Consider the following 26,606-nt stretch of genomic DNA (forward strand, 5'->3'; position numbering starts at 1 on the left):
GGTCGTTGTTGGGCCCCGGCGCGAACCGGCCTCAGTCGTCCCGGCTGTAAAATGGGGGCAGCGCCGCCCTCCCGGCCCCGGGGTCCGCAGCGCCGCGCTTCCCGGAGGGGCTCCGCCGCTCGCGCGGAGGGGGCTTGAGGGCACCGCGGCCCACCCCCCACACCCCGCCCCACCGTCCGCGACGCCGCCCCCTTCCCTCCAGGTAAACGTGGCGAGTGTGGACGCGGGGGGCCTCGGCGCCGTGAAGGGCCCCGGGCGGCGTCGGGAGCACGGCGCGTGGGGCCGCTCCACGGGCGAGTCGTGCGAGCGGTGTTGAGCGGCCTCGTGCGACAAGCAACGGACACGCTCCACGTGCGGATCGCGCAATAAATGTAACGCGTGTGTGGCCGGTGTATTGTACGTTTATTGCACGATTTGCCCATTAAATACATGATTGTTGCTTGGCGCATGTGGCTGGTCTACATTTATTGCACGATTCACCTATTAAGTGCGTGATCGTTGCTTGGCGTGTGTGGCCGGGCTACATTTATTGCGCAATTTGCCCGTTAAGTACGTGGTATTTGCTTGGCGTGTGTGGCCGGTCTACATTTATTGTGTGATTCACCTGTTAAGTGCATGATCATCGCTTGGCGCTTGTGGCTGGTCTACGTTTATTGCGCAATTTGCCCGTTAAGTGCGTGATCGTTGCTTGGCGCGTGTGGCTGGTGTGTTGTGCGATTGATTCACCCATTAAGCGCGTGATCATTGCTTGGCACAGGCGGCCGCTCTACGGTATTGTGTGTTTTGCCTGTTAATTGCATGATCGATGTTTGGCACGGGTGGCCGCTCTACGTTTATTGCATGTTTTGCCCATTAATTGCGTGATCGTTGCTTGGCATGTGTGACCAGTCTACATTTATTGTGCGATTCGCCTGTGAATTGCAGTAGATATGTAATGTGTTGCAAGGGCCTAAGAAATGTGCATCCTTTTTATTATCATAGTATCTAAGATGCATTGATATATGGAGACCTGTAGGCCTGCCTAGGAGTTCATCTGGTCCCTGACTCGGTATCCAGGCTGGCATCCTACAGGCAAATCCCAGGCTCAGAAATCCCCGTGTTCAGGTACCCCCGGGCGCCCTTCATCTTATCCAGGAGCTGACGAGATGAGCAGATAAGGAAGGTGCAGCTGTCCATGCCTGGCCTCTCTGCAAGGAGGGAAGCGCTGTAACATAGCTGGAACTGGGAATAGGGAACCAGGAATAAGGAACTGACTTTGGCCTTGCTGCAACACAGAGGCTAGCTTTGAAATGGGGCACCAGTCAGTTCACACGCGTGATGGGATGGAGGGGGCCCTGTTGCAGCGAGAGGACTCGAGCCCAGCCGGGCTGAGAACGACTGGTCTGTAGCACGGTCGTCTCTGTTTTCTTTCTGCAGAGGTCGGTGTGCGCGTTCACAGGTGCTGCAACACCGCTGTCCCATAGGCTTCGGTAGATGCGTCACTGAGAGCAGCTGGTGCTTGGTCTTATCCACCCCTGCCCTGCCTGGTGTTACCACCTTGTAGAGCTGGACTTGATTGAGTTCGGTGATCGTAAAGGTTGAGAGCGATAGTTAAGATCCGTATGGGCTTAGTAGAGTCTATGCCTCTTCCTTCTTTCTGGGGTAACAATTCTGGCTGGAGGGGGGAGGCACTTTTTTTTTTTTCTGGTTGTTTTGTTAATCCTCCTGATGCCTTTTAGTCAAGGGCAGGAGTGAGACGTATAGCATTACAGTGGAAAGGTTTAAGCACAGGTTTTGCAATGTTTCCTAAAGATGAGACTTGCAGTTTGCCTAATCTCTTCTGGAAGGCCTCTCCCTCCTTGCACCACAGCAACCATGATGGCTTTATCCCTCAGCTTTTGCCCAGTTCATCCTGGGTTTTGTCCTCTGCATTGCTGCCCTGGAGTGCAAAAGTCTCTGTGTTCCGTAGACTGAAAACTGGTGTTTGATGTAACTCAGTCTTAATCCATGAAGGAAAAGCTAATGATGTTTTGCTTGCTGATTAGAACAGATTGCTGTAGTGTTTTGTGAAGCTAATGATGTACAAACACACTGCCAGGTATTTATGTGATGGCGTCTGCTGCACTTACTTGAGCAGGAAGAGACCTACATGGTTTTCATTGGGAATTTGAGGCCTGTATTTTTCTGGTTCTGCTTATATTAGCAGATGGTTAATTACAATGTTAACTTATTATGGCAATAACTCTCAATCCCATATGTTATGGCATCATAATTTCAGCAAATGAGAAGTATACAGTTTGTGTTCCATATTGTGCTCTGAAATACAGGCAGTCCTCGATTTACAGCATTTCGCACTTACAACGTTTATAAATTTCAACTTTATGATGTCAGTTTCGACTTTACAACGCTTGATCGGATGCGAGGCCATGCCAGCGAGCAAGTTCGCTGCATCGCTCATCTCCCTGGAGGACATCTGTCCAAACTTCCTTGGACGCTTTCTTTAAGAAAGCAGACAAGACTCCAGGAAAATCTGCAGCCAGGACTCCTGAGAAGACTCCAGCGAGGAGCCCTTCAAAATGTCCATCCAAGAGCCTTTCAAAAAGTCCAGCAAAGTCACCTCAAAGAAGTCCTTCCAAATCAATATGATTGCAATTTACAATATAAATACATTAGTGTAGCTATATTACTCATCTATAATTGATCCAGTACAAAATTCTGGAGTATTTTTGGTGAAAATAAGGTATTGGGCCTTAGTTCAGGAACCAATCCCTCATTTATAACATCGTTTCTTATGAGAAAATTGGTTCCAAGTTACGTTTTGACTTAAGACGCAGTGTTTAGGAACCAATTGTGTCGTAAGTCTGGGGACTGCCTGTATCAGAACTAGGGGTTTCCTTCAAAAGCCATCCCATCCCATCAGCAACTCCAAGAATTTCAAGTTATAGTTAGCAGTCTCCTTTCTGTAGAGAACAAGGATGGTTTCACAGAGGCCACTAGAGCAGAATTTGAGAGACCAAGATTTCTGCCCTGCTGTGGCTTTTCTCTGTGACCTTAGGTAAAGTCTCACTGTGCCTCAGTTCCCCATCTGTAAAACGGGGATAGTATTTTCCCTTTCCTACTTCACAAGTATAGATGTACCGTGAGGTTAAGAAATGTACATCACCCCTGTTGTCATAGTATCTAAGATACATAGATGTATGTAAACCTTGTCTGGCAATAACAAACTGTTACCATCCAGCCCAGCCTGGTAACCAGGCAAGATCCCAGTCTGGAACTGCCCGGGCATGCAGGAAGGCTGGGTTCTGTGTAGTGCCGTTGCTAAGACATGCTCAACTTTTTTTTGAGGGTCCGGACCTAACATATCCATTTTGAGGTCAGATAAAAATTAAGATTACTTGGTTCCCATATGTGTTATTTTAAGTCTCAGATTTCTTATGTAAATATTTTTATGGCTTTATGGTGCTTTTATAATATCTTTTGTTGCTTTGGATTGCACCCAAGTAGAAGAATTGTATTTTGGGTTTCACTCAAATATGCCTGTTGTTTACACAGGACTTGTAGTCTAAATATGTTTTATTGATTAATATTATGTGTGCGTTTGAGAAAATATAAATTTAGAAAAGAAAATACAGACTAAAGCTAAGCAAACAATAAAAAACACAGCAAAAATACAGCTGCCAGCATTATTCTTTCGAGTTTCACCCTGATTTGTTTCTTTTAAAACCCGGTTCTCTATATACACTTGAGTGCAGTCTTTGCACATCAAAGTTTTTGGGTTTGTTTTTTTTTCAATCTGGCATCACTGCATATGCAGTACTTAAAAATGCTAATCCTTTTTATTTACATGATTCCAGTGTCTTGTATGCAAACAGATTTTTTTTTTTAAATACGCTGTTAGAAAATTTTACTAGGATGTATATCTATGTTTCAATTACAAACTAGACCTTATTGGAATGAACAGCCCTCTCCAATATGTGTATGTTGGTAGTGTTTCCACATTACATTTAATTGCTTTTTTCACCTCGGTTACAAGAAATGCCAGTGTCACAGTAGTTATGGAAAATTATATTGCTTTCTTCTATTATACTACTTAGTGACAACTCTTCATTATAAGAACAGTATATTACAACTTTACATTTTATCAAGAGTGTTGTGCATTGGTTTAAAGGAACATGAAAGCAAATATCAATTAGAGAAAATGCCTACTATTGGCCAGTCACATGGATGCAAAAATTCTGCATAAGTCTCATTTCCATTGTTTCTAATGCAGTGCTGTGTCCCAGTACGTACTTGCAGATCATGTGATTGTTCCCTCCGTGAAAATAAGCTGTATCTTGTTCACTCAAGCACTTAAGTATTAAATATTCTAGTAGGAGGACACAGAGGCTTGGCAAATGCAATGCATTAATGCATTCTTTTCTTGCGACACCTGTAGCAATAATCAAATATAAGGCTGACTGTACATGTCTGGTAGAAGGCAATTAGGATTAAAATCCTTCTTTCATTGAATTCCCAGATATGTTTTTTAAAAAGTGAGTGCTACTAGGCTCTTTTGTTCTCAGTCCTGTTTTCTACCTCAGTTCTTAGTTTAAGAAGTCCTGCCTATTGTCCCTTGGTTGGGCAAATTAGTATATTTTTTATTTAGAAATATATTGTAAACTATACAGTAATGTATTTCCATTTTAGAGTTTGCTAATAGTCATGCAGTTTAGCAAAACCTGGTGGAACTCTGTGTGGCACTATAAAAATAGGGCAAAGCAATTGTATCTTATGGTGAAGTTTTGAGTTGCATTTAGTGACATTGCTTTTTTCTTTTTCCTTTCGTTGCTTCACTACAGGAAAAATGAAACACATCCAAGATTCCTGAATAATAAGAATGGGTCCAGATGTACCACTACTAAATGATTACAAGCAGGAGTTCTTCTTGAAGCGCTTTCCACAGACTGTCCTGGGAGGTCCCCGATTTAAATTAGGCTATTGTGCCCCTCCTTACATATATGTGAATCAGATTATTCTTTTCCTAACACCATGGGTTTTGGGAGGAGTAGGAACACTTTTGTACCAGTTAGATATTATGAAAGACTATTACACTGCAGCACTTTCCGGAGGACTGATGCTTGTTACAGCACTTATTCTCCAGTTGACAAATCTGAACGTGAGACAGAGAACAGTGACGGTAGAAAGAATGCAGGTTCCAAATACCTTAACAGATGAAGACGAGTATGAATTTTCTAGCTGTTTAGGTTCAGAGACAGTAAAATTTATTATTCCAGGCAAGAAGTATATAGTGAACACTGTTTTTCATTCATTTCTTGCTGGGGTCATGTGTGGTTTGGGTACTTGGTATTTGCTACCAAACAGAATAACTTTGCTGTATGATAACGTTGGAGGAACTGTTATGATCTTTGTGTTTGGATGGGTGACTATATGTATAGGAGAATATTCATTAATCATAAATACGGCTACAGAGACAGCTGCTTTCCAAGCACTGGATACTTATGAAATTACTGCTTTGATGAGACCTTTCTATATTTTTGTCTTTATTGCAGTGGATCTTGCATACAGGTAAACCTAAGTTAATGTTTATGTAATTTAATGTTGATTAACATATGCAGATACCTTGGTGGATGCTGTGAAATAACTCTTGAAAAAGTTGTAGAGATGTTATCCAACTGGAAAAAGCCTGGCATGCTTACAGTAGAAACTCGCGTTTTTACTTTGCATGCAGAAATTTTGGAATTGTGTAGCTTTTCAAGAGAAGTTAAGAGACTCAAAAATTTGGTCTTGCATAGTTAAAATTGCCATCTGCAATCGCAAATCCAGTAAAGTAGCCTTAAATTATTGCATCCCCATTCTTTTAGGGATCCATTATCAAGCAATATATTATGGATTTTAAATGTCTTCATTTTATTTTTTTCTAAATATATATCAAATTTGCTACTTTTAAATGAGAAATGAACCTGCCATGATACTATGGGTCTAAACACTGCACATTCCAGAAAGTTTTGATCTGTATACAAATATTGTACTTCAGCACTTCTTCAATTTAACCCATGTAAAAGGTTGCAACAAAACCAAAATGAAGCTGCAAAGAAGAGACTTTGCATAAAATGCATTAGGTCCAGAAACTGAGTTGGAAACTGAAACTTATGACAGTTATGGTCCCTATAAAATTTAGCCTTGGATTGCTAAATGCTTTTGTAGTGGTCTAGATTGGAAAACAGAACATAATTTTATATTCCCCTCTTCAGATCTCTCTCTCAGCCAAGGTATTTGCAAAGTGTCTCAGGGTAAAAATGCACTTTTTAGCTCCTTTTCATATACTCCTTGTTAGGTGTCGGTCGTATCAATTTGGCAGGCTACGTCTCATTCTTTAAGTAAATCGCCTGTATTAAAAACACAGAACTTAATTCTACTGTTCTTCTAGTTTTGCACTCAGTTATTTTTTCTTAAAGATTCAGACCACGTTGTTCCTTCAGTTAAAGTAATAACATTCACAGTACATACTTTGTAGACCCTCAACAGGTTTTCCATCCAAATGAAGGAAGATTAGATTTCTGACATTCCTGATATTTGTAAGCCAAATATTCCAGGCCTGTTTTCATAGCAAAAAGGGAGCAAACCAAATATTTTAAAAATCTTTTAGCATGTGATTTTTAAGATAATTACCATGGGCTTATTTGTATATTAGCTAAGTTATGTAGACTTCTTAATATCAGCTTTTTATCTATAAGCTTTTTGTACATTTGTATATTTACAAAAGGGTTTTATAGTTTTTCTGTACAAAAATACATTGTGACTCTTAAGGAGAATTCAGATATTGACTGAGAAGAATTTAGTTACTCATTTAAATTAATTTAAAAGGCTTTGCATATAAGAAAAATGTTGCACTGATTTAACTTATATTGGTTTAAAATAATGTCTTTACACTTTTCATTTAAACAAGGCCTTAGTAAAATCTTTGGCTCCTTGTTTTATGCTTGCCATTTCAGTATAAAATTTCCTAATTTTGAAGCATTCTTTATTTTGGACTGTCACAGTATTCTGGGAGTTCTGTATCTTTAGCATCAAAAAATCATATATGTTCTTATGCTTATAGTTTGATAATGTCCCAAGCATTAATTTTAAATATCTAGCTTATCAACAAAAATCTGAAGATTCTGGCATTTGAATATGGGTGGATACATTTTAAACTTGCCTCTCTTCGTACAGTATCTGTTCATGTTTCCTTTCATAGAAGTCAGATATGTTTTTTTCTTTCATCCAGGTTTGCTGGTAACATACCCGTCCTAGAGCAGACAAACCAGATCTTGCACATCTTATTTCTGTTTCTGCCATTCTTATGGGCGTTGGGAATTCTGCCTCTGCTCGATGCACTTTTTCTATGGGGAATGGAACAAGTGTTGGAGTTGGTCCTAGGAGGTTCACCCATGTCGAGTAACACAAAGTAAATTTTATTTCTATAACGATAAATATAACAGTATAGTCTCTAACCCTTTTCTTTTCAAGCAAATCTTTTTTTCTTCTTCTCCTTCACAGGTTATTAGTAATGTTTCTCATTTCTGCTGGAACAGCTATAGCATCGTATTTCATTCCCAGCACTCTTGGTGTGGTCCTCTTCATGACTGGATTTGGGTTCATACTGAGTCTTAACCTAAGTGAGATTGGTTTTTCCTTCAAGCACACCATGAGCAGCCATTTAGCTTCCAGCAAGTCTAAGACTCTATCCAGTGGTCCTAGGATACAGTTTGGGCGAAGGGAATTCATTTTCTATTTGACTGTGTTGACATTTGCTCTTATAGAAGCTAGCCTGCTGCACCACTTTGCTGGTTTTACAGCATTGTCCAAAGACAGTCCCCAAGCTATAGTGAGTTACTTTCTGATCATATTACTCCTAATTATGTGGATTCTTAGAGAGATTCAGAGAGTATACTTGTTTGGAGTCTTCCGAAATCCCTTTTATCCAAAGGATATCAGGACTGTGACTGTGTTCATGGAGAAGCAAAGAAGGCTTATGAAAGTTGGTGTTGTCAGAAGGATTTTACTAACACTAGGTAGGAATTCCACTATCTGCTTTTTGCAAGATGATTAGGGGAGATTAACATGACAGTAACATTTTCTCTGTGTGCGAGTTAAAATACGTGTTCTAAGAAGAATTAAGTGGCTGAAAATTTGCATTAAGACTTTTGTGCAGTTGTGCATTCAGAATTAAAAGTAACGCGCCAAGGTTTTTGGAAATGACCGGTGGTGTGTTGTGTGTTTGAGGTTTTTTGGGTGCTCAGCACAAGGCACATTAAAAGGGCCTTTAGAATGTGAGTGCTTGGTACTTTCTAACAATAGGACTTCCTAGAGTGTCTTAAGCTTGGCACCTGCAAATTGCTGGTCACTTTTTGAAAACCTTTGCTCTCATTTTTGATAAAACAGTACCAAAACAAAATTGAATTGAGAAAATGTGGACATCAGTTAAAATGTTCGTTCCTTGCAGTCTTTTAATACAAGGTCCAGCCTTGCTTTTACTGAAGTACATGATGGATTTTCCACTTGCTTCAGAGGAGATGGTATTTAGTCCAAATTGAGCTTATTTTTGTAGATGTAACAGTTTTGGAGACATGATCCAGAAACACTTTTCACATCATTTATCTTAAGTATTCATGCTTACGCTTAACTTAATTCATGATTCTTTTCTGAAGTTAATTGGAATACTCGGTTTGCAGGGTTTGGCTCTGGATAAGAATATGCTATCTTATTTTAATGTTTCAGGAGCAGGGTGGGAAAGGGCTTTGTGACAATTACTAATGGCTTGATTGGGACAAGCTAAGATTTCCATTCTGCAATGTACCCTTTATAAAACTAGCCAAATGATGTGCTTTTGTAGGAATTTTACAAAGAAAATTATTGACGTCTCTCTTTTTCATTGCAGTGTCTCCATTTGTTATGATAGCATTTATTTCACTAGACTGTTCCCTACAAAATCTTCATTCTCTGTCTGTTTGCATTGGATTCACAAGAATCTTAAGAATGGTAATTTGACATATTTTTAATATGTACTATGTAGAAGATATTTTTCCCTAAAGTAATAAGGAGTTACAACTTAAATATACTCCAGGTCAAGAAGCGGGAGAAAGGGTGGATTCCTGGTACCACAAATAATCAGTCTCTGTCCTAGGTCTGGCAAAATACAGAGAATGCCATGCTGGACATAGTGGTGGTGTCAATAGTACAGATGCTGGTGTTTAATACAGATGTATGGTGGAACAGGAGCCTGGATACAGGAATCAGACTCTTACTGGTAAACGTTCTTTTTTAACTAAGCAGGTAGTTCTTGTTGTATTATTTTATTGTTTCCTAGTCTGTTCTTTTCTGCTTTTTCTAAAATTGGGGCTCAGGACTTGTGGGAATGGAGACACGTTCTGCATACACAGAACTGCTCTTAGTACAACAGTAAATGACAGTTTCACTTAGCCCGCAGAATTCTTCTGTGTGAGGCTGAAAGATCTCTAGCAATGCTGAATGTGCCAAGATGCTGATAGAAAAAGTATTTTTCTATTATACAGGTTGGTGTCATTCGGGATCGACTACTTCAGTTTATCTCAAAGCTGCAGTTTGCATTAACTGTTCTCTTGACATCGTGGACCGAAAAAAAGCAACGTCGTAAATCCTCCACCACATTAATTACACTCAACATTGTTTTCTTCCCTGTTGTATTGGCCTTCATTGCTGTTTCTGCGGTGCTGTCTTCCCCCTTGCTGCCTCTCTTCACTCTCCCAATATTTTTGATCGGGTTTCCCAGACCAATCCGAAGCTGGCCAGGATCTGTGGGTGCAACAGCATCTGTTTGTTCCGATACCGTGTACTACAAGCAGATGGTTCCAAGTCTGGCTGCCGCACTGCAATCTGCACTAGCAGCTGGTAGCTTAGGTAGGTAGATAAGCAAGCAGGTTGTAAAAGAATTTGCAGATAAGATCATGGAGTACTTTAGTATATACAGTCTTACTGCAGAATTGTTGCATCTGATTTAAATAACTTTCTTTGCTACCTAGGTTAAAATTTCAACACTGTGTTTTGTAGGGCTTATTGAAAATGAGAGAGAGAGAGAGAGAGTGAGTGTGTGCGTGTGTTTATTGCATTCTCCTAACAGAATGCTGTATTTTAATGACCAGTGTAGTGGTGAAAGAAGAATATTGCTCTTGATATTTGTATATATTGAACAAGAACTAGTCTTTATGAAGTAAAAGGGCTGGGGCTCTGCTGTGTATCAGTTGCTGCCTGTGAGAGATGATGTCCCCTAGAATGAATTTCACAAACCTAGAAAACGGTGGTAACACAGCCTTTTAGCCTTCATCTGCTGCAATGTAGGAGCCTGTACATGGGCAGTTACCACCCCCCTTAGCTGTTCCACAGTAAAGACCCATCTCTTATTCCTTAGCAGGTAACCACCAGATGACTTGTGTGTACCAGAAGGGTTTCTAGAGGATAGGTACTAATTCATTTGCAAGTTATGGGCAGGAGCCACTTGCTGGAATTCCATATTTATGTAGGAGGATAGACTAGAGCCTCATAATGGTCCTTTTTGTGTCTTAAAATGTATGAGAAGCTGCTTCCATTTGTTTTTTAATTGTACAGAGGTGAAAAAAAAGACTAGGTCTCTTTTCCCCATTTGAAGACAAAACAATCTCTGAAATGGCAAGAATTTTTCTGAGAAACACTTACCATGCGTGTAACCAGAATCATAGAAAAGTAGGGCTGGAAGGGACCTCTGCAGATCATCTAGTCCAACCCTCCACCAGAGGCAGAATCATTCCTATCTAAACCATCCTATACAAAACCATTTTCTAAGTTATTAGTTAACTAAAGTCAACCCTGATGCAGCCACAAAACAAAACACCCTAACCTGCAACAGATAAGGCAGAGAGACAGGGACAGCCAATGCAAGGTTGTTAAAATATGTTTGACAGATCCAAGGAAGATGGCAAGACCCTCAGCAGTCTGTACCAATTGAGCCTGAATTGGTAACCTGGGGAATAATTAAGTGTGTTTTAGCCTACTGGTAAAGGATAAGTATTTATCTAAGAAACCTAGATGGCATCTTAGGTCAAGAGGCAGAGTTGAAGAGGTCTTGGTATTTAGAGGCAGTAGATATAAGGTTTAGTAACTCAAGACAATTGAAGAAGAGATGCAGAGACTTTCGCCAAGTTATATTCAGTGTCTTAAATATCAGTGCCAAAGATGTGTGAAGTAAAGTAATTTTAGCAAGTTTTCTCAGGAAAAAGAAGTCCACTGTGCCAGGCAATAAGAGAACACATAAGAGCATTTTCATAACAGCAGCAGGGCACTTACCAAAAATAGCAATAAAAGCAAAATATTAGCAAGGAAGTGCACTTATTAGCATGGTGCAATATAAAAGCTTGTTTTAAATTTTAACTATGACTGAATGCTTGCTTTCACCAATTATATCTTGCTGCACTATGAAACCAAAATTAGTCATTTAAATTAAAGGTGATACAAACGAGCAGTGTGCTAGTAGCATACGTACATTGCCACATTTAGGAAGATTTCAGACGTGTTGGTGAAATAATAGGCTTTAACCTAAGGCTGAGAGAAGAACAGCAGCTTGGTTACTTATTTGGCTTTGCCCCTTTACTTCTGAGTAGAAGGGGAGAGGAGCAAACTGATAGGGGACTTCTGTGTGAGTCAGGGAGGTCTAATGGCCAGAGCAGAAAGTTTGATGTGTGAGGACTCCTGAGTATTAGCATTGCCCTTAACTTGTTATGTAACTCTGGTAAATCATTTAGGGGCCAAATCTTAATTGACCTTATAAGCACCGAAGGCACAAAGAGCAATCTTCATCACCCCTGTTCTGTGCCCACCAAATCACTTAAGCATAGAGATTCTTTAGGCACTTCCATTTTGGCTGCAAGACTTGGACTGCTGTGCCTTCTCTGAAGTAAGTCAGATTGGCCACCTGGTTTCCAGTTAGATAGCCTTTGGTTATAAAAACAGAAAGCTCATGCTGCCCTGAGTCAGATGCCCGTGGTCCAGTGAGGAGGAGGAATTCAGACAGACCCCAGTGTCCAACATTTCCTATTGGTCACCTGTTAGCACATCTGCTCGGCACATACCTGGGAGCTACCTAAGTCTTCCTGTTTGCTGTAGGGATCTTTGGTGCTTAACCATGCCAGTTTGGGTCACCCTCCTGGGCAAGGCCTCAATAATAACTGTTAAATGGAAGAGCCTACAAGATCAGTTTGAATTGGGCCCTTACACTGTAATTCTCAAAAGCCCATTTAAGTTTGATACTCAATTATTTTAAGATACCCACCCACTTTGACAGGTAGAGCTTGTCCGAGTGATGCTGAGGAACAGGAGACTCCGTTTGGGTTGTGGTTGCTCTGTACCTCTGAAATTAATCTGTGAGCGTGGCAAGTTGGATACCCAAAACTGGACGCTCTTGAAAACTTGCCTTAATGTCTCTGCAAACAGCTGCTATGCCTTATAGGTAAACTGAGATTTGAAAGTGTTTTGAGATCCTTGAATAACAATGCCATAGGATCATCAGTGAGTATTTCTGAGGTAGTAGTAGTAAATCAGTGCTTGAATAGTATGATGAGCATTGCAGAGAAATTGAAATCCGTAAAGAATGAGGCTTTTCCAAATTGAACTGAGAAAACTGCAAAGATAAAAATGAGTTGTCTTGATGAAACTTTGTGCCTTTTAGCTGAACAACTAGTGACTAACTGAGTTGATATAATTAAAAAAATTCTCTTGGTTCCCAAGTGTAAGTTTGGTAATTTAGGACCTGGTAGTGCATGTGCTGCGTCCTTTTCAATTACTCTTAACTTGTCCCTTAACATATGCTATGAACTACTTGGTTGGGAGGGCCGATATGGCATTTATGAGCCAGAAGTCCTTTTTTTGGTTTTATAATTTTATTTTGCATATTCTAAAGTCATTTAGTATATGGAAGTTATGACAGGAAAATGACCAGAGAGGATCCTTTAAGCATTTCGACTCCAATCCACAAAGGGACTTCAGTGTAGTGGGATTGACTGTTATTATACTTTGCTTTTACTCCCTGGAGTGGAATTAGCAGGCCCAGGTTGGAGCCTAAGATTCCTGTGCAATGCAGTGGTGAGATTTAGGTGTCTGAATGGGGTTCACAGCATCCAGCATGTTGAATGGGACAGAGCTGGGGTGGGGGTGTAGCCAATAGGACGTGTCAAAAAGAGGAAATTCCCCTCTAGATGTAAAGTCTGCAGCCCCACCTTAGGTGATTATGTGAGATCAGGATTCGCAGTCCAAAGTCCTCTCCTGGATTTAAGTGCCTATGTTTCCTCTTTTGGGGTGGATTACTGACTCGTCCCTTTGTATTAAAACACAGGTGTTTGTGACGGTCTTCCCTGTAAGCTGGTTGTTAGGGCAACTGCCCAGGAAGTGGAGAGCCTTGGTTCTTTGCCCTTGCGAGGGAGTTCAGATCTGTAACTACTGCCTCCCAGGAGAACGCCCTGACCACCAGACTGCAGGCTAGGCTTTTGTGGGGGGTGCACTTTCCACCTCCAAGAATGAGGAGCTCATGGGACCAGAGGGAGAGGATGCCCAGCAATGAGAGCATTCTCCTTGAAAGAGAGAGCCCTGGTTTTTACCTTTGCTGCTTTATGCATTTTTTCCAATAACTTGAATGTGTAATACTGCCCCCCTTTATTATTTGCTACCTCATCCATTTTTGTGTCCCCTGCAAAATTTACCAGCAAAGATTTTTAAAGATTTTTGTATCATTGTTTAGATTATTGTTAAAAATAATACATTGTTTTTTAATTAGAGTTGAAGCAGCCCTGGTCATTGATATTTCCCTATTAGCCAACACATTTTGAGATCTGTCAGTAGGTCAGTTTTTAGTCTAATATGTGCCTCGTTCATTTCACATAACGCAAGCTTTTACATCCAAATATTACACGGTACTAAGTCATATGCCTTGCAGCAGTCCAAGCATGCTTTATTAGCACAGTTGTTTTTATCAACCAGGCCCATAAAAAAGTTAAAAAAAAAGACAGCAGGTTTGTTTAATAAGATTAACTTCCATGCTGATTTGTACAACCCTCTAAATTTTGTTGGTAAAGCTCAAAATAACTATTGTATTATTTTACGTGGAACAGATAGATGTTAGGCTAACAAGTGTATAGTCCCTTAGAACATCTTTTGCCTTGTTTGAAAAATGTGTTCCTAAATTTAATCCTTTTGTCTTTTTGGAAGTTCTCTGATTTTTTTTTTTCCATGACTTGTTTAAAATTAAGTAGTTTAGATTGCTGCTCAATTCGTTCTTTTAAGATAGAAGTTATCCAGACTAGTTCAGTTGATTTCATGCTGGAAGTGTCTCCGTAGTGGCTTCCTTTCTTTTGTTTAGAAGAAAAAGTAATCAACAAAACGCTGCAGTAAAAATTGAAGCCTCTTTTTCTGCTGTTTTTAGGTCTCTTTTTACCTGGATCACACTACTTGTGCCGTTTTCAGGACAGACTGATATGGATATTGGTGATAGAAAGAGGCTTCACATACTGTTGTGTTAATATTAAGGTGAATATTTACTGAAACCTTTGTTTTGGAAACGTGCAAATCCTTTTCTGTGTTATTTCCTCCAACAGAACAAGCAAAAATACTTACATTCTATAAGACTAAGACTCTTTACTGGTTATGTTAACCTGATCTGGTTTAGTTTTGTAACTAAAAGGGTTTTTCTCAATATTAAGACCATAACATAATCTTTAAAACCATCTGAAGGGCATAGACAAATTGTACAAGAACCTGCAAATCAAGAAATAGTGGGCACATCTACACATTCATTAATGTGCAGTGCCTACTGTGCATTAAATTTAGTACTTTCAAGAGGAAGTACTATATAAATGTTTAGTAGGCTGCTCTAATGTGCATTAGTGCGATCGCATGCTTTTTTTTGAACGGTTAATGCTCAGTAGACTAATACTACTGCACATTAGCTTAATAGCATGGTTTTTGCTGTAATGCAGAGTCAGTCAGTCTACTGCGCATTGTTTTGTATAGACGCATCCAGTTTCTACAAGCATGGAAGTACTATATAATTTGAATTGGCTTGTGGTATAAGACTTTAAAACTTAAAGTGGGTATCTGTGAGGACTGAAGTTTATGTGGCAGATGGAACCGAATGGCTCTAAAGCAAGTTCAGAAGTGGTAGTATTGCGTGAAGTACTGTTAGTCAGTCCATCAAATAAGATGCTGAGTGCTATTAAAATTGCAAGTGATTGCTCTGTTAGTTCCGGAAATATTGGAAATACTGGGCATAGTTTTCATTTGCTGGGAATAGTTGTTGCAAGAAAAAAGAGCCTGTTAGTTTTTAAAGGCTTGTTCATATGCAGAGTAAAGCTGAATTATTTCCACTTGTGCTGTAGGGGCTAGAGTTGCAAGAAACCTCCTGTCACACTGCAGAAGCTCACAGAGTTGATGACATTTTTGCAATGGCCTTTGAGCGTGAGGAGCATGCAAAGACTCTCTCTCTCAATCATCATTTTGGAAACATTTTAACCCCTTGCACAGCTCTACCTGTGAGGCTGTATTCTGATGCCAAAAATGTCTTGTCTGGAATAATTGATTCTCATGAAAACTTAAAGCAGCTGAAAGATGATTTTATTAAAGTGCTTGTGTGGGTGCTAGTCCAGTATTTCTATAACAAATCGAAAACATGTGAGAAGCTGGACAAAGCAGACAAGGACACAGATGAATCATTTCCAATAAACAAGAAAGCATTTAACAATACAGTGGAAAGACCCAGGTCTGTAAGGGATGAAGATAGCTTTAGTGTAGAGACAATTGAGGACTGGACTGATGATAGTGATCTTTTTGATCTTGAGCCCACTGGGAGAATGAGAGAGAGAAAAGAAATGGGACCAGCAGCAACTGCACCAAGAATGCATTTGTCTATTCCAGGATCTGTAGAAATGCAGAGCAGAGATGGTGCTCTACAAAAGACACCACTTGAAGATAAACTATGCAGACCCGTTGTACTTGGACTTCCTGCTCTAGATAAAGGAAAAAAGCAGGAAGTGTTAAGACTACCTTCACTTGAATTTAGCTGCTCCTATTCGGAGCTGCTAAGCATACCTGAAGAATGGAGAACAGCACCCATCCCTGCTTCCAAATTCAATGAGATGAGGCAGAGGTTTCCAGAAGAGTGGTACCATTTCATTTTGAGTCAGCTGGATTTTTTTCATTTGGAAGAAAAGCCTGCCAGTTTACTTGAAGACCTTACTAAAGACAAAGCTTTGAAAGACTTGTATATCCATGGTGTATTGTCATGTTGTTTTGGTTTGTTTGGACTAGACAGTACAGTTCCTGCTCCTAGTCATGTATTTAGAGCCTACACTGGGGGTATTCCTTGGTCTGTTGGCTTGGATTGGCTGACTGGAAAACCAGAGCTGTTCCAGCTTGCACTGAAAGCATTCAGGTAAGAACTAACTCGGAGTATAACACAAGCACACCTGCAAAAATGAGCATTTGTGCTTGAGAGTATACTTGCATCTTTGCAATGTACAATTTTGAATCGGCTTTATTCTTAAGTGAAAGAGCAACCTTATTTAGTGTCCAGGTAGTATATACAAATGTGTACTGATACTGAAATTAAATATTTTGCTCGCATTATCAATAACTAGTTCATATGTTTGATCTAATTGAAACAACTATGTAACAACCTTTGAAATGGCTTGAAGTGGCTTTGTATTTTGAATCATGTTCTGCAGTGTATGTGTGTTTGTGTGTCTTTCAGATATACATTTAAACTCATGGTTGACCAAGCAAGCTTGGGTCCAGTAGAGAGCTTCAAAGAGCTGGTTAACTATCTAGAAGAATATGAAAATGACTGGTACATTGGTTTGGTATCTGATATTGAGTGGCAACAAGCAATTTTAAAAGAAAAGCCGTATCTCTTTTCCTTGGGGCATGATCCTAACATGGTAAGAGGAAAATTTTGCTGATGAGCAGGATTAAAGTCTTTTTTTCCTCTGCTTATTTATTAGTCTGCCTGCCTTACAAGATGCGAGAGCTTTGCACTCAAAGAACTAGTTAGTGCTTGACTGACTCCTGTGTGTCTATTCTTTGAAATTGCCAGGCAGCTGTTCAGCAGATGCAGCAGTATTTGCTGACTCTCCTGTGATATTCTTGTGTACAAGGACAGAGCAGCTAGGACTTGATGATTCTTGTTAATAAGAAGCCTTTCTGTGTGCAGATATATACAGCAGTGTAGTCTAGAGTCCTATACCCCTTTCATTTTCCAGTGATCCGTTCCCACTGTTTAGTATATGTGAATTTTGGGATCAAAGCATTGCCAAATTGAAAACCTGACCCTTGCTACTTTTATACAGTCTCCTCTGTTTCCTCTGTCATTGAAAATTTCCAAGGAGTCAGTGTTACGGCTCAGTACTCAGCATGCAAGCTCTGTTTTTCACTTCATACCAGAAATGTCTGTGTTAACGCCGACTAGAACACATACCAAGCATTCCTAAGTATGGTTTTACTTTTTTAAGGGAGTTTACACTGGGAGAGTGCTCACCCTTCAGAAGCTGCTAGTGCAGGTGGGAAAGTTAAACGGTGACGCTGTCCGAGGCCAATGGGCAAACCTTTCCTGGGAGCTGCTGTACGCTACCAACGATGATGAGGAACGCTACAGCATACAAGCGCACCCGGTCCTCCTGAGGAACCTGACCGTGCAGGCGGCCGACCCACCCCTTGGCTATCCCGTCTATTCATCAGAACCTCTGCATGTGCCTTTGTTTTAGACTTTGTGCTGTCTTTTGTACATTCTAGCTGCATGTGGGGAAACAAAAAGCAGTGCTGCATTTTACACTAGAAGTGTGAAGATCCTGCTCTCAAAGTGGCACTGGATGTGTGTGCCGAGCCAATAAGGATTGATTTGCACAGAAACGGTGCTAGCCAGAGGCAAATTCTACAGCAGGCAAGAGCATTCAAACCTGTTTTTCAAAATACCATCTCCTTTGTTGCTGTCAGGGCAAGAAGCCACTGCTTCAAGATGCCCTGATTTCCAGTTCACAGAAGAGACATGATTCTGGCCATTAACTCCTTATGGTGCATTCTGATTTTTTTTTTCTTTTCTTTTTTACTAGTCTGACAGGTGACTTCCATCAGTAGGGAAGTTACAGCTCATTATAGTACAGCAGACCACAGAGTTGGTCACCAAAGTGTACATACAACTATTTATATGTATTTTTTTATTCTGATCATTTTATATATACAATTGAGTTTAATTTTAGCACTTGTTTAAAATATATGGCTGTAAATATTGTCCTGAATTGTAGTGTGCTACCAGCTGCTGTATAATAAGGGAAGTCTGGAAGAAGTATTTTTACAGAAATGTACACTTATGTGGGCAAGAAAGGTTTTGTAAATTAGCAACCTGAATCTTGCCATTTTACTAAAAACAATCTACAAGGGGTGTTTCAGAAAGTAGCAGCAATATTGCAGTAAAACCCCGTTAGTGTGTGGGGATCATTTACCGAGCCATATCACTTCTCTAGTCGTAAGCCATGGGTGCATTCGACAATACCACCGTCAATGTTCCCTGCTGCTGCATAGTTCCCACTTTGCCACAGGCAGGCCGCGTGGGCAGCTATTTTGTTGTTAGTTTCTGAAACACTCTCGTGTGTTAGGGGTCGGCTGCAGCGGTATGGCCTGCAGGCTGGATCGGACCCGGCTCACAAACGTGAGGTTTTGGCAGTGAGCATGCTCCCCATGCTACCACAGGGACAAACGCCGGCCCACCTGCCTCTGACCTTGGGTGACCATCCTGGCCCACAGCCAGAAAAGGTTGCCTGTCTCTGGTCTATGTGATCCTGCTGATGAGAAGACCACATAAGTAAAAAGGGAAGCCAGTGTTGACTCCAAGAGGATTAGTTTTCTCAGGGTAGCATTTGTGAAAATTGTACTTTTTATAAAATGCATTTGCGTCTTGTATTATTCCTTGACGACAACAACAGAGAAAGCTTGAAACCTTTTTAAAAGAACTTTCTCTACTTTTTATTCCAGAGTTACTGCTTTCATTCAACTATTCTAGGCCCTTCCTGGCATAGATTTGGCAGTCAGTTGCTTCATAGTAGTACTAGTATCTTTGAAAACACTTTTGGGCCACTTCACATGTCTCAAGTGACTTGTTCAAATTATCTATATAGTGGTCTGCATTAGATAAAACTGAAATGCCCCGCTGCCTGCCATTTGCTAGTAGTCACTCAGTAAGTCACCCCCCGCCTCCCCTCTCTTTAAGCAATTATGGTGGAGCTGTTAGCTATTATTCACCAAGATGTAAGTAATTGCCTTTTTTCTCTAAAGTTAATTTAAATCAGATCAGTTTCATGAGAAAATTATTTGTACTTCAGTGTCTTTAGTCTTAATATTACACAACACTGATCATTCAGTGTGCATCACTGACCTTTAAGTCTTTTTTCATATCAGAAAAGTCTGAATAGAGGCCAGCCTGCTGCTGAGTTTGCTGATGCAAGAAGAGGCATACCTTTCAGTTAATCCCTTTAGGCAATCATGTAGTTATATTAGCAGATTATGCAACCCATGTGCTTGTTAAACAGAGTTTAAAGGGTACAAATATTTATAAGAGATCTTGGAGGTATTAAGGAGGTTTCTGTTGTAAACCCATGATGTGATCTACCATTCACAGTCAGCCCTACACATAGAACATTAAATCTGCTTCAGACTCTGATTTCTTATTCAACTTTCAGAAAAATAACTTTTTTAAAAGAGAAATTTTGAGTTACTTCAAATGGGTGAAGCCCATGTCTTACTCACCTGTGGGATGGCGGGTGGATTATACAATGTGATGTTCAGGACATAGAAATGATCAGAAGCTTTCTAGCTAGGTAAAGGAAATTGTCTACAACTGTAGGAAAAAAAGTTGTTTAAAAAAGGTTGGATGTGTTCAATTCTTCTCCTGCCAGCATTTTGGGGACAAAACAGTGATTTTCATTCTTCCCATGGGGCCAACTGAGTTTCAGAGTGTTGCTTAGACTGCCTCCACCCCACTTACGCTTGCATATTGCTGCGTTAGGGAAGGGGTAGCAGCTCCTGATGTGGTCTAGAAGGATTTAGGGACGTGGGTTTCTTACGACCTGGTGGAATGCGCTTTGTCCTCTTAGGGAATAATTTACTAATTTTGCCTCTCTGTTCCTCCTCATTTTGTACCCTGAAATGTCTGCCCTTTCCTCTCTCCCCCTTGGTCTCTCTTATATCTGCTCCTCTCTGTGTTTAGTTCCCTCTTCTCACTAAAGGAAACAACACAAGTTTCTGCAATGACTGTCTTCTGAGAGAGGTCCTTCTTCTAAAGCTGCTAAGCTAGTTTCTCCTTTGCCATAAGTGAATGTATAACTTGATCCTTTTTTTGTTCTGAAAAACATTTGTAGACATCTGGAAACGAATTGGAAAGCTAGCCTTACAACCTACCAGCTCTCACCACCCACCAGCAAGTGTTCCAGACAATAGAAGCCACCAGTATTATGTGAAAATCGTCTGTATATGTGCAGCATACAGCTAATTGTATTCAGTCGTGTGTTGACCACAGCTCATCTCCAGTGGTTTTAGCACAAATTGTAATAGCATTACAGACTTCATGCTAATAACACGCAAATTGTCTGAAGTGAAAAAAGCAGAAAAGTTAAGAGGCTGGAAAAGTGACTGATATTTTGAAAACAGTTATGATGATTACTTTGTCGTAAGTATTACCCATTTGAACAGTGATTCTCAGTTAGTCTGCCACCATACCTCAGGGTGTATTGGTTTTTGCAGGGGGGCTGCAGGGTGCTGCGCAGTGTTAACACTGTTACGTGTGCAAACGAGTGCAGCATAAACCCAGAGATTTCAGCTAGGAGTCCCACTAGACCAGCTGTGGTCTTTATGAATTCTTTGCAACAGAAGAATTGCTCTAGTGTTTTTTCTACACGCACAAAACTGAAAACTAACGGCTGGCACTTTCCAAAGGGTGCCTGGAGTCTAGAAGCACCGCATTAGAGCTTAAACGCCTTTCCTTTGAAGATGGTATGTTAACATTATATACTGGTAAGTGTTGTGGCATTGGCAGGCTCTGGAGTATAGAGAGTTTTACATCAGCGAACCAAGTTAAACTATCCATTCTTTGAGAACAGCATCAACCACAGAAATGCTCCGTGTTGGTTTTTTCCCTGCACAGTAATTTGTAGTGGTAGAAAGCCACAAGTGTAGCACTCTCAATCAGATAAATGGGGACTCTCGGGGTGGAGGTTCAGGTGAAAGTGCTCGGTAGGGCGGTGTGAAACAGCACCGTTCCGCTTTGGCTTCCATTTTGATGTTTCAACAGAACAGTATTTCGTTTCGTTTTGTTTTGTCGAAAGTTTCGCCGTTTTGCCCATAGGCCATTCCACACCCAGCATCAGGAAGATTGGTGCTGCCGCTGGCCCTAGCAAGCAGCGCCTACCTCCTGTGACCTGGCAGGCAGATCAGGGGCTCGCACCCCAGGGAGAAGTCCAGCGCAGCCCTCCCAGGGGTGTAGGCAAGCCTCCGATCTGCCTGTTGGATCACAGGAGACCGATGCTGCCAGCTGGGATGGGTAGCAGCATCAGTCTTCCTGGTGCTGGGTATGGGTTGTGCCCAGTGCTGGCCCAGGCAGCAGGAGCAGCCTCCTGTGATCCAGCAGGCAGAGCGAGGGCCCTCTCTACTCCCAGGAGGGCTGAAGGGCTCTGCTGACTCCTGGAGGTGTGGGGGGTCCTGATCTGCCTGCTGGATCACAGGAGACTGCTCCTGCCACCTGGGACAGTGATGGGCACAGCCTGCACCCAGCACCAGGAAGATTGGTGCTGCTGCTGGCCCCAGGCTTGCCTGCACCCCTGGGAGGGCTGTGGGGGCTGTCCCAGACTCCTCCCGGGGGTGTGGACCTCCCATCTGCCTGCTGGATGATAGGAGGCTGGTGCTGCTGGCTGGGGCCAGCAACAGCACCAGTGTTCCCAGTGTGGGCTGCGCCCAGTGCTGGTCCCAGGTGGCAGCACCAGTCTTCTGTGACCCGACAGGCAGATCAGGGGCCTGCACCATCGGGAGCAGTCTGGCACAGCCCCCACAGCTGTCCCAGGGGTGCGGGCAAGCCCCAAGTGCCTGCTCAATGTCAGGAGGCTGGTGCTGCCGCTTGGGGCCAGTGCTGAAGCCAAGTAAGCCTGGCTTCAAAACTTTAAACTTTCAAAACGTTTTCAGTGCCCTTCTTCTGTTTCGTTTCAGTTTCAGTTTTGAGCTCAAAATTCATTGAAACAGCTTCAAAATGAAACTGGGCAAATTTTGCACAGCCCTAGTGCTTAGGACTGTGATTCAGTCACTACTTTGGCAGGTGCTGTTCCCCTTCCTAGCAATGTCATAGCACTAAGGAGGGAGGATGGCCCTGTGAGGGATAGATTGCTAACTGGGACACCTTGGCTTTAACCCTGGTTCTTCATAGGTGCCCTGAGACCTGCTTTTCCAGGCACACAGCCCAACTACTTGTATAGTGGATGCTTCTGGCGCTCACCCTGCAGACTTCCATGGACATTAATCTCTGGTTTCAGGGGAACTTTTTGCAGTGCAGATACTTTGAGTGTCTAATTCCCTTGAAATCAAAGTTGAGCTATTTTATGTTACAGGAGTGTAGTTGTGGTGCTCATGCTAGAGATGGGAGATTGCTGCCCCAGTGCTCCAGGTGTTTATAACATTTCCTTTACATCTTGTGAAGGGAAACAGCTTCAGCAGTAGAGTTAAGTCACACATCTTCCTCCAGATTTGGTTGCAAGCTAGTGGTTAGTGAAAGGGCCTGGAAGCTGGGAAACGGGTTGGAGTTCCTACAAAGGGAAATGAACCCAGATGTCCCAGCTCAGTAATGGGAGCACTGGTCCAGGATCTGTTCACTAAGAGGAGAATGGCAGCAGGCCCATCTCCTGCTGCCCAAGAAAGGGCTTGAGCAGTCCTAGAAGTTAGATACTACAATGCCATCTTGTGACATACCCATCCCCTTGTGGACTTAAAATGCACTCGCAAAGACCAGCCTCTCCACAGCAGCTTCGGTGACACTTGTAGAGGTGAGACTAGCCCAGAAAGAGGAACAATGCCCACAACCAGCACAGACCTTTCCTTTCTCACCTGAGCAGATCAGCCTGTGTGAAGCCATTGTATATCACCGGGGACTTGAAACTACACACCACGAACCTTACACCATGGTGTAAGGACACTAAGCGTCTGTGGTCCCTAGATTGAGGTAGCTAGCTCTTGTAGTATGGAAGATGTCATATAACACCGTGCTGGTCTGTGGGCTGAATCTTGTGTCCTAGGTTGGTCTGTGGCCCTGCTCTGGTAATTAATGCCATGGGTCCCCCACTGCCAAATTCCCAGTCGTGGGGAGCCCCACAGGCCGGATGACATAGCTCTATGGGCTGCACTTGGTCACCCCTGAGCAAAACAGGAATTCATGACAGCCAGGAGATACAACAGCAGTAACAAGGTCAGGAGGCCTGTTATAAGCCCATGGAAGGACTGTATAGAAGGCTATAGCAAAACGTGTTTAGAAACATGTTTTTATTTAAGTACATGTGCTTAGAGTTGTATTTATTACTTTTGTCAAGGTACATGATGACAAAAGTGCTATGGATTAAAAAAGCAAGGCCGCCACTTGAAGTGTTACAAGAAGAGAAGAGATGCCCTCAGCCCCAGCTCCAAGTAGACGTTGAGCAGGTCCTTCTTCAAGCTGCCACCTTTTGATAATAAGAGGCATCAGCATCCTGCAATGAGAACACAGCACTTCCATTTAGATATTTTCCACTTCCTGATTTTTTCTACGCTTTGGAAGACTTTTGCCCAAAAGACTGGTGTTTCACTTGAAACGGCCTGTGATCAGACCACTCCTGTGCACATGGGCAGGAAGGGTGGTATGAAGGTTGCAAAGACTGCCTTAAACTTTCCCTTGTGACTCTGGAGTGCCTATGTCCTGTTCTCTTAACAGGTTCCTGTCCCTAGGAGTGTCACTGTAGATTCAATCTGAGAGAAGCACAACACTTGCCAAGCAATGTTAGCAAAATAAAAGGCTTCACTGCATACACTGCAGCCCCTGGGGGGAAGATGGCTGTATATAGAGGACCTGAAAAGTGTGGGTAGTATTGCTCAATGGGCTCCTGGAACACCTTCAGGAGCTATTGTGAGAGTTAGTAGGCACAGAAACTACGGCTAGCGTTCGTGTGCAGCAAGTGTGTGCCAAGGTAGGCTGGCCGGGCTGGCTTACCACTCCTCTCTTGAAGTTCTGTATTCTTTTCTTGCCTATCCTGCCCAACAGCCACCATGCCCAGGTGGGTGCATATTGCCAGAGGTAGCAGACTGCCAGGTATGGGTTGTCGCTGATCCAGGCTTCTTTCAGGTCATTGACGATGCTGACCAAGGTGAGCCGAACGCAGCGGTCAGTTGACATCTTGTGGGATTGATCACCTGGCTTTTCTAGGGACTAGGAAGACACAAAGGAGGTGAGGAGTTAGGATGAATTTTTACCTGGAGAAAAACATTACTGCCGCTGGCAAGTTTCCAATGTGCATGAAAGCAACCCAGTAAGAACAGGGATTAGACAGTATTTCCTTGCTCCCTTGTTTGTCTCACATCCCAAAGTGGCAGTTCTACCTTGTTCATCTGCACGAATCACAGCTTATTGCATCTTTTTCTGAGCATAATAAAATACCAGTACACAGAGCCCGGTGCTTTGCTCCGCAACTGTAGGGGCAGCAAACTAAAACTCCTCTGGAGGAGCTTTAGTTTGCTGCACCCCAAGTTATTTGAGGTGCATTATGCCGTGGAATTTCCTACAGTGGCTGGAATTAATGCACAATATGCTGCTAAGGCGTGCAAACACCAGCACCATTAAAGCGGTGCAAAAGCATTTAGCCTGCTTTAAAGTGTCATGCACACACACCCTAGTGCGTCTCCTGGAAAATGCAGTGGACAATCCTTTGGTTTTTTTTTTGTGTACTGGGCAGGATACCCAACACCAGGTTTTGCTTAAGTGGAGGCTCCTGAGACTGCTCTTCGAATGCCTGGAGTGAAAAGCATCACGGGGCAGGCCACTTCTCCTGGGCAGATCCCGCCCCCAGCAGTGAGATCTTTTGCCATCAAGGAGCCAGGTTTTCAAGTGAAGTGAAAATACCAGTCAGTACAGTTGCTCTTTACGGGGTTTCAATTATGCCAAGAGCTTTAAAAACAAGGCTGTTTTATTTCTTATGAAAATACAAAGGGGTGAGAATCTGCCCAGCATGGACTCAGCCTAGGTGTTCTAGCTACCAGGCAGTCCGTGGACACACTGACAACATGTTCAACCCCCACTGCTAGTTTTTGCTAGGAGTTTTTACTATGAGCACTTTTGAAATGAAAGGAGGCTCTCTCTCCCCCTCCGTTGGCCTCCAACAGGAAATAAGATGCCCGTCTTGGCTCTGTTGACTCTAGCAGCGATGCCAACAATTGCATCACAGTCAACTGCACAGGGAACATCTGTGAGTGGAACAAACAGCTGCCTACGTATTTGGCGTTGCAAAACTGAGGGAGAACTCCATGCCCTTCCCCCACAGCTGCAAAGGGCAGCTGGGCAGAAGAACGGGTCCTTCTCCCATACAAAGCGAACGGTGTGGAGAGGCTTGACAGTACATATATCCCACCCTGTCCAAAAGGTTCATGGTGCCAGATCCCAAGCAGCCCCTCTGCAGAGCGGTGCACACCAGCCAATGCAGCTGAGGCACTTCAACACCTTTCCAGATGCAGGGGGAGGCAAGGCGCAGAGCTCTCAAGTACTGAGCTCAGGAAGGGCACAGGCTCCTAAAAGTTAGGCGGCCAGTCTCAGGTCACCCTCTAGCTGGCTGTGCTAATTAGACAGATTTTTGCAGCCGGAAGTTACAAGTTTGCTGGCACAGAGGGACTGGCAGGTTCTGAACCAGAAGCATCCATTCAGGATTCCCTGGGTCTGAGGCTCAGCATTTCCTGTAGCCCGGTCTCAGGGGAGCCACGGCTGCGCCTTACCTTTGTGAGCTCTTCAGTAAAGACGTTATGTATGATCTTTGACTGGACAGGGCCTGGGCAGATGTTGGTGATGACAATTCCCGGGTACTCCCAAAGCTCCGGCCGAAGAGAGTTAAAGAAACCCTAGAAGAAAGGAAGTGAAAACCTTGTTATTTCCCTGTGCCTTGTCTTCCCCAGCTACAGAGTGAAGATAACACTTATGCAGCTTCCTAGAGTGAACTGATTAAACCCAAGAGGCGTCACTAATGAAGCTTGGAGCTCTAGCCGTGCGCTGTGCAAACTCCAGCTATTACATTAAGTGCAATTACCACCACTTTCCTTCATCTTTCACGTTTAGCAACCGACCAAAAGGCTTTTCTGGGTCCAAATATGTTTAGATAGGATGAGATTAGCTGAAATCATTGATGCTTCTTCCCTTCCACTGTCAGCTGCACAATGCCCTTCCCTGCACCCAGGGCCCTTTGTCTGCCCATCTCCCATGGACTGAGCGCCCCGGGGGGGCTAATTTGAGCGGCATCGAGTGTCTGTAACTCCATCTGGAGTCCACAGCAGTCACTGGTGCT

General features: G+C 42.6%; 2 protein-coding genes across 4 annotated transcripts in view; one reads left to right on the forward strand and one right to left on the reverse strand.

Moving 5' to 3' along the window:
* Positions 1–13: 13 nt before the first annotated feature.
* On the forward strand, positions 14–19,720 carry PCNX4 (pecanex 4). Of its 2 annotated transcripts, none has more exons than XM_014598777.3 (11): positions 14–202; positions 4,818–5,544; positions 7,247–7,426; positions 7,519–8,033; positions 8,900–9,000; positions 9,146–9,268; positions 9,534–9,897; positions 14,441–14,544; positions 15,393–16,444; positions 16,763–16,949; positions 17,520–19,720. In XM_014598777.3, the coding sequence occupies exons 2-11, from the start codon at positions 4,856–4,858 to the stop codon at positions 17,769–17,771; spliced, it is 3,567 nt and encodes a 1,188-aa protein (XP_014454263.2). In that variant the 5' UTR covers positions 14–202; positions 4,818–4,855; the 3' UTR covers positions 17,772–19,720. The 2 variants fall into 2 exon arrangements, with proteins under 2 accessions (XP_014454263.2, XP_019335531.2); XM_019479986.2 differs by lacking the exon at positions 14–202 and adding an exon at positions 251–3,352.
* Positions 19,721–23,557: 3,837 nt separating this feature from the next.
* The window catches only part of DHRS7 (dehydrogenase/reductase 7), a 40,875-nt gene continuing 37,826 nt past the window's right edge, over positions 23,558–26,606 (reverse strand). For both annotated transcript variants that reach the window (XM_019480004.2, XM_014598769.3), the window contains exons 5-7: positions 26,044–26,166; positions 24,275–24,490; positions 23,558–23,777 (exon numbers count right to left, since the gene is read on the reverse strand). In XM_019480004.2, the coding sequence (XP_019335549.1) occupies positions 23,739–23,777; positions 24,275–24,490; positions 26,044–26,166 (378 nt within the window). In that variant the 3' untranslated portion in view covers positions 23,558–23,738. The remainder of the gene's footprint in view (positions 23,778–24,274; positions 24,491–26,043; positions 26,167–26,606) is intronic.

This window comes from Alligator mississippiensis, chromosome 2 (assembly GCF_030867095.1).
Source record: "Alligator mississippiensis isolate rAllMis1 chromosome 2, rAllMis1, whole genome shotgun sequence".
NCBI lineage: Eukaryota > Metazoa > Chordata > Crocodylia > Alligatoridae > Alligator > Alligator mississippiensis.